General features: G+C 67.4%; 2 protein-coding genes across 2 annotated transcripts; both read left to right on the top strand.

Moving 5' to 3' along the window:
- Nucleotides 1–15: 15 nt before the first annotated feature.
- Nucleotides 16–3,028, top strand: LIME1 (Lck interacting transmembrane adaptor 1). Its single transcript, XM_026503922.4, has 6 exons — nt 16–1,167; nt 1,426–1,544; nt 1,696–1,753; nt 1,824–1,911; nt 2,039–2,409; nt 2,508–3,028. The coding sequence occupies exons 2-6, from the start codon at nt 1,447–1,449 to the stop codon at nt 2,733–2,735; spliced, it is 843 nt and encodes a 280-aa protein (XP_026359707.1). The 5' UTR covers nt 16–1,167; nt 1,426–1,446; the 3' UTR covers nt 2,736–3,028.
- Nucleotides 3,029–3,745: 717 nt separating this feature from the next.
- Nucleotides 3,746–7,396, top strand: SLC2A4RG (SLC2A4 regulator). The gene is made up of 8 exons (XM_026503927.4): nt 3,746–3,971; nt 4,279–4,433; nt 5,331–5,440; nt 5,826–6,010; nt 6,083–6,183; nt 6,264–6,528; nt 6,613–6,704; nt 6,793–7,396. The coding sequence occupies exons 1-8, from the start codon at nt 3,861–3,863 to the stop codon at nt 6,902–6,904; spliced, it is 1,131 nt and encodes a 376-aa protein (XP_026359712.1). The 5' UTR covers nt 3,746–3,860; the 3' UTR covers nt 6,905–7,396.
- Nucleotides 7,397–7,444: the final 48 nt, after the last annotated feature.

Below are 7,444 nucleotides of genomic sequence, written 5' to 3'. Positions count from 1 at the left end.
AAGGGCCCTAAGTGAGGCCGCTGCCCCCTGCCCAGAGGCGGAGGGCCCAAAGGACTGGCATTCTCTTTGCTGTCTTGGACGGGGCTTTGCCAGCAGCTCTGAGGAGGGTCAGAGCTTAGCGTGCCCCCCGTATTGCCTGACCCCCACAAATGTGTGGAACTTGATGCCGCAGCAGTGGGAGGGGGTCGTGGCGAGTAGTGAGTCCTTGGGAAGCACTGTTAATGAGGCAGGAAGACCTCATGGGTTGGGTTTGGAAGTCTGAAAGCCTGGGATATAGTCCGAGGGTTTGGTGGCCCCGAGACCGCCCAGTTCCCGTGCTGTGCTTGTGTCCACGCCAGCGTGAGGGTGGACACACGTGAGTTAGGCTCTGGGAGCAGTGCCAGCGTGCCGTGTACTCCTGCCGAGTGATGTCTAGACCTCACCCAGGGCTGTGGCAGGAGCCATGTCAGCAGAGCGTTGAGTGGCTGCGTGGGGAGATGCAGGGAGATGCAGAGACAGGAAGTGAGGTGGGGCGCTCAGCGGAGGGCGGCACAGAGACGCCTCGCAGGGTGCCCAAGCCGCTGGGCCTGCTCCAGACGGGGCTGATGAAGAGACGCTGCGCGCGGGGCCGTGGTAAGTGCCTGTTCTGGCATCTAGCCTGGTCAGGTCCCCAGACCCCATGGTGCCCTCCTGGGGGCAGCTGAGGGTTGGGGTCTGGGAGGACCAGGTTAGCCAGCCTGGACCCTCCTATGAGGTAAGCCCACTCCCTGGGTCTGGGCAGACTGGCTCCTGTCTCCAGAGACACCCCACCCCAGCAGCTCTGCTAAGATCCCAGGAAGGAGACCACAGTCTGATGGCACGGACAGTTGGATGGGAGGGGTGGAGAGCCGGGGAGAAGTGGGGTGGGGGCAGTCAGGAGCCAAAGCAACCTCTCCCTGCCTGCTGACCCCTCCCCTGCCTTTCCAGCCCCTCAGGGGACCAAGTTCTTCGGTGGATGGCTGGAAGGGGGGGGCATCACCTGAGACAGTGGCCTGTGCCTCAGAGGGCCGAGGGTGTGACCTCAGGGCTTCCCTAGGTCCCAAGTCGAGGCTACGGTGAACACAGCAGGCCCTTGGCCTACTCACAACTCCCCTGCTCCTTCTCAGCAGCCACGTTCAGCTACCGTTTGGGTCACCCTCGCCCACTCAGGTACTCACGGGGCCCCGTAGAGCACACCTCCTTACACGTCAGTAGGAGCCCCCTCCAGAGGTGGGAAGGTGGCTGCTAGGGCTTGGACCGCCATGCTTCTGTAGGAAGGGGGGGCCGTGGAGCCTTGGGGTTTCCTGTGTGCTGAGTCAGAGCACCCCAGGGGGAGGGGACTGCCCAGCAGCTTGAGGTGCAGCAGGGAGGCTGCCAGGTAGGTGCCCAGCCTCTCTGCCCCCAGCAGCCATGTCTTCTTGCCCCCAGGCTTACCTGTGGCTTTGAAGGATGGGGCCACAGGTGCCCTCAGCCCCTCCTGCCTTCTGGATCCTAGGGTGCCTTGCCCTGTTCCTCTGGCTGTGGACACTGTGCACAGCCTGTCACAGGTATGTCCATCCCTGGCCTGGCTTTGGTGTGGGGCAGGGCTCCAAGCAGGTTTGGCTCCGTGCAGGAGACTCCCTACTGGGCCTTGCCCCAGAGGCTGCACTTTGGCCCCACATCTCTGCCTCCCTGGCCTGATGAGACTCTTGCCCCCAGGAAGCAGGTGCAGAGGCAGCAGGCCAGGCCCCGGGGCGGTGCGATGCCCGTGGAAGCGGTGAGTGCCAGGCTGTCCCCAGGGCCAGGGTGGGACCAGCACAGGACCGACCAGCCTTCCTTGCCCCCAGTCACTGCTGAGAGGACACCACGTCTGCACCCTCAGCAAGTCGGACACCAGACTGCACGAGCTGCACCAAGGCCCCAGTGGCTGCAGAGGTGAGCAGAGCCGGGAGGGGTGGGACCTGGGTGGCGGGCAGGGCTTGCACCCTGTGGCTGCTCTGCTGCTCCCCAATTGTTCCCTGCCCCCCTGCCCCAGTAACCTCTGTCTTGACCCCACCCCTAGCCCCGAGGCCTGCCAGCATGGATATCCTGCGCCCACAATGGCTGGAGGTGTCCAGAGGCACCAGCAGACCTCTGGCAGCCTTCTCACACTGGGAACTGCCCTGGGCAATGCCCACTGCCACCTCACCCTCCATCTGCCCGGAGGCCACCTATTCCAATGTGGGGCTGGCTGCAATCCCCAGAGCCAGCCTGGCAGCCAGCCCTGTGGTGTGGGCAGGGGCACGGCTGACCAGCAGCTATGCCAGGCCTGGGCCTGGGCCTGAGGCCAGACCCGAGGTGGCTGAGTATGCTTGTATCCAGAAGCTAAAGGAAACAGATCAGGGCCCCCAAAGCCTGGGTCAGGGGAAGGCCGAGCTGACCCCAGCTGTTCAGGTAAACCGGAGTGGATGGGGTAGGGTGGGTAGGGCTGTGCAGGTCCTTGAAGGAGTAGATGGTGCTGACCCCTCTTGGGTTGGCTTCCTCTCTCCCAGGTGGACATCCTGTACTCCAGAGTCAGGAAGCCTAAAAAGAGGGACCCAGGACCTTCCACAGACCAGCTGGACCCCAAGAACAGGGGAGTTATTCCGCCTCTGGGAAGTGACCAATCCTACGAGACCCTCCCACTCAGAGGCCTGGGCAAGGATGATGGACTGCTGGAAAATGTGTATGAGAGTGTCCAGGAGATGGCCTGCCCAGCACCTGGAGCCCTCCAGCTCTAGCTGTTAGCATGAGTGCACCTGTGCAGGGCGTGGAGGCTCCTGGCTTCCCCAGCCTCAACCTAGGGAGGGGTCTCTCCCACTCCCCATCTGCTTTGGACAACCAAGTATAGAGTTCCTCCTTCCAGAGTACTGCCCAACCCCCATTCCCTGCCCCCGCCCCCCTGAAGTTGGCAGCACGAAGTCCAGATCCCAAGGCTTCCAGTCTGTGAGGTCCCTGGGGGTCCTGGCTGCAGTGGCCTCTTGGCCTCTCCCAAGGTCTTAATAAATCCCCAGCGCAGGGGGGGGGGGGTGAATACGGCCGTGCTTCGCTGCCTACTTTTCTCGAAAGACTGGGAAGGTTGCGGGGATTGTCTGGAAGGACCCTCCTGCCTGCGGTGCCTGGGCCCTGTCGCCTGAAGCCGTGCTCAGCTGGTTTCAGAAGGCCGTATGGGGAAGGGAGGCAAGCTCTAGGGGTGGTGGTCCCCAGGACAAGTCGGTCTTAGCGCGTGTTGCAGCCGGCCCGCGAGCTGACCGCCCCAGGGTGGGACTTGGACCCTGAACACTAAGGGAGGGCTCCGCCGCCCAGCCCCTGGTGTTACATAAGGTACGGGGGTAGGTGGGCAGTCGTGCGTTAAAGAATAACCTGCTCCCGGGAAGCCCGCCAAGGAGACGCGGCCCCTTCCCCGGATCTGGCAGCTCTGCGCGCAGACACACCCGCGAGTAAGCCGGACTTCCCCGGCGGCGGGGGCGCACGGGCACCCCGGGCTCCGCAGGGCCGAGGGGCCAACAGGCACTCGCGGTGCCGCGAGTGGGGCCCTTTCCCCAGGCCGCGCTGCTGCGGCCGGCTCGGGGGCCGGGCCTCGGGGCGCAAGCCAATGGGAGAGCGGCTGGCCCCGGCCGCGGGCCACCTCGGAATGTTGATACAGCGCGCGAGCCAATGGGCGTGCGCCAGGGGCGGGGCCGCGAGGCGGGGCGCGCGAGCCGCGCGAGGGGGGCGTGGCCGGCCGGCAGCCTCCGGGCCGCGCGGCGCGGGCGGCGGCCGATCGAGGGCGGGGGTCGGCGGCCCGGCCAGCCCGGCCCGGCCTGGGGGCCGAGTCCCGAGCGTCCGCCCTCGCCGCTGCAGCCTCGGCACCCGGCCGGCCGGCCATGGAGGCCGAGCGCCCCCCGCTGCCTGTTCCGGGCTGCGGGCGCCCCCCGCCCCGTGCCGCCGGCCGGGACCCCGCGGTCGCGCCCGTATCGGTGCCCGCGCCGCCGCAGGTACCGGGCGCCTGGGGGCGGGGCGCCGACCAAACTCCCTCGCTGCAAAGATGGCGTCGGGGCTGCACAAACTTTGGGCCCCCGGGGGCGGGGCGATCGTGGCGGTCCGCGCGTGTCCGCGGGCCTGGCAGTGCGGGGCCGGGCGGCCCGGGAGCGCTTCCCGCCGCGCCGGGCCGGGGGCGGGGCCGGGGGCGGGGCCGCGCCGTCCCCACCGGCCGCAGCCGGTTTGGGGGGCGGGTGCGGAGCGGATCCGGGGTGGGGGCTGGGAACCCCCGTGCCGCCTGCGCTGAGCCTGCCCCTTCCGCAGGGCCCTGCCGTGGGCGGCGGCTTTGCGGGCTTGGCGTTCGTGCTGCCTCGGGAGCCGGAGCCGCGGGCCGCCGACCTAGGGGCCCCGGGGACGTGGGCGGGGGCGGCTGTAGGGCCCCCGAGGCCGTCCGCGCACATCCCGGTGCCAGCGCAGAGGTGAGCCAGGGTCCCGCGCGCCAGGCCGAGGTGGGCGTGCGCACACGTGCGTTGGTCTGCGCAGGGGTGGTGGGTGGGGCGCGGGCACATGCGTTCTCGAACCCCACCCCACGGGGGTGGGGGAGCTTGGTGGAGGGCAGGTCAGGGCCCCGACCTAGGGTTTCGGCGCCCCTCTGGAACTCTCGAGCGCTGGAGGAGTGGAGCAGAAATTATCAATATATACTGCCCCTTGTGCCCCCCCCCAGCTCTGGGGGCCAGAGCGCAGAGCTGGGAGGGGGCCCCTGTCCGTCTCTGTGCGGTAGAGGCTGCCCGCTGACGTGAGGTTGACGGTCCAGGAATCCCAGGGCTCCGGGCTGCCATCTCTTAGCCCTGCCCAAAACCCTCCTGGGTGTCCCACGCCCAGAGCTGGCTTCTCAGGTGGAGACGGGCTCTGGCCTGGCCTGTTGGGGCCTGGGGACCCTGCTTGCGCTTGGAGCCTGGTCTCCCCTGGCTGCTGCTGGCTGCTCCCTCCCTCCCAGGCCTGGCGCGGGCCCACAGCTGCTGTTGCACAACCCTGGTTACTGTGCGGTGGGGGGGGGGGGGGGGGCTGGGCCTGGTCTGGCCCGGCCTGGCCCGGCCTGGGGGTGGGGCCTCAGACCCCTGTCCAGCTCCTGGGCCTGAAGGAACCACCTGGGACAAAGGCTGCAGGAAGACCCCAGCCCAGGCCCTGTTTCTGGTGGTTCCTGGAGATTTGGGGCTCTGTAACCCGAGCTGGGGGTGGAGACGGGCCTCCAGCCCAGTGCCTGGAGGGAGGGAGCTGGCACCCCCCCCACACACACAAGTGCCCAGGCCTGCACGTGTGCTGGGCCAGGGGAGGGGCTGGAAGTACTTGCTGGATGCCACCCACATCTCTTCCAGAGCCCCCCCAGGAAAATCCCGACTGGATGAGGTCATGGCTGCAGCTGCCCTCACGAGTCTGTCCACCAGCCCCCTCCTGCTGGGGGCCCCAGCTGCAGCCTGTAGCCCAGGTGAGACTGAGACACTGGGCCTGGGTAGGGAGGGCAAGACCACTGTGTATCCGGACCTTGTAGTTGCCCACCCCTTGGGGCAAGCAGAACCCCTTTGCCTGGAACAGCACCTTCTAAACAGACCTCTTGAGGCCTGAAACAGACATCAGGACCCCCAGTGCCTCTCACTGAGGCCAAAGCCACAGTGTCCCAGGTCTGCAGGCTTGCGACCTCTCCATTTCCACCTGGCTGGCCAGGCATCTCCCCACACAGGATGTGTCTGTGTGTCCCGCCCTGAGCTGGGGAGTGAGGGCCGCTGCTTTCCCAGAGCCTTCGCTTGCCTGTAACCAGGCGAACAGGTGGGGCCACTGCGAGTCCTAACGCGGGTGCCGCTGTGTCCCCACAGAGCCTGGCCTGGAGCCCTGGAAGGAGGCCCCGGCGCGGCCCCCGGGCAGCTGCAGCAGCAGCAGCAGCGCAGACTGGGGCTGGGACCCGGCCAGTGACCGGTCCTCTCCATCTACCCCGTCACCCCCACTGCCCTCTGAGGCAGCCCATTTCCTATTTGGGGAACCCGCCCCAAGGAAGAGGAAGGTGAGCCTGAGGCAGCCCTCAGGGCGGGGTGGACGCAGCGGCCACGCCTGACCACCAGCCCTTGTCACCCAGAGCTCAGTGCAGGTCCTGTTCCAGTGTCTGTGGAAGCGGTGTGGGAAGGTGCTGAGCACGGCCTCCGGGATGCAGAGACACATCCGCCTGGTGCACCTGGGGTGCGGTGGGGCTGGCAGGTGGGGGTGGGGCAAGCCAGGTGGGCCAAGGCTTCAGCTCCCACCCGCCGTGTCCCCGGCAGGCGGCAGGCAGAGCCAGAGCAGAGCGATGGCGAGGAGGACTTCTACTACACAGAGCTGGATGTTGGCGTGGATGTGCTGACAGATGGGCTGTCCAGCCTGTCCCCAGGGTCCCCCACGGCCTCTGCGCCCCCCGCCTTCCCCCGCCTGGAGCTGCCGGAGCCCCCGACCCTGTCCAGCCTGCTGCGCCCACTGGCCCTGCCCCCGGTCCCCGTGCTGAGCTCCGCGGCACCCCATGAGGTGTGCCACGGTGACGACACCTACCAGGTGGGTGAAGCCACGGGCAGCAGCTCAGGGTGAGTCTCGGGGTGCTCGGGATGGGGGAGAGGACACAGCTGTGTCTCCTCTCAGGGCTGCCTGGCCCCCATCCGCCTGGAGCCACAGCCCACCACGATCAGGACCTGTGTGCCAACCCTGCCCTCCAAGCTTGGTGCCAGCCCGAGGTGCGTACGTGTCGAGGGGCCAGGGCCGGCGTCTGGCAGGGAGCGTGCCAGCCTAGCGTCAGCCCGTGTCTCCTCTGTGTCCCCCCAGGAAGCCCCGGGGTGAGGCCAAGAAGTGCCGGAAGGTGTACGGCATGGACCACCGGGACCTGTGGTGCACGGCCTGCCGCTGGAAGAAGGCGTGCCAGCGCTTCCTGGACTGAGCACGCGCCCCGGCCGCTGCGCCGCTCTCCAGCACTCTAGAGGAGACAATAAGCTACCCCCGGCCCCCGGCCCGGGGCTCCTCCCGCGGCAGGGTCTACTTTTTAATGGTGGGGGAAGTTGGTGACCCTGGACCCCCAGAGGTATGGGGGGGGTCCCACCACTCAAAGTGCCTCTGAAGAAACCAGCCTTTTGCACTAAAGCCAAACCTCACGGCTGTCCCCTTGGCCCGGGGTCCCTGGGGGTGGCCGCCCTCCCTGCCTGTCAGCCCGTGGACTTGTCAGGGTGCTGATGGGCCCACTTCAGGGCCACATGGGGGCCAGTCTGTGATGCACTTTGAGGGGTGTCAGGGAGGGGCCCCCCGCCCGCACTTAACCCGATGGTCCGAGGGCCCCGGGGGCTGACGTTTGTATCATGTTTGCGAAGCTCAGGTGTCTCGAGTCTGGGCCGCACCAGGCAAGGAGAAAAATTAAAGATTTGGGGTTTTTCCAGAAGCCATGTCTGCCTCCTGGGGGGAACTGAGACCCTGCCATAGGCAGGGG

This window comes from Ursus arctos, unplaced genomic scaffold, assembly GCF_023065955.2.
Source record: "Ursus arctos isolate Adak ecotype North America unplaced genomic scaffold, UrsArc2.0 scaffold_16, whole genome shotgun sequence".
NCBI classification, from domain to species: domain Eukaryota; kingdom Metazoa; phylum Chordata; class Mammalia; order Carnivora; family Ursidae; genus Ursus; species Ursus arctos.
The sequence above is the reverse complement of the archived record's forward strand: the minus strand, read 5'-3'. Positions and strand labels throughout refer to the sequence as shown.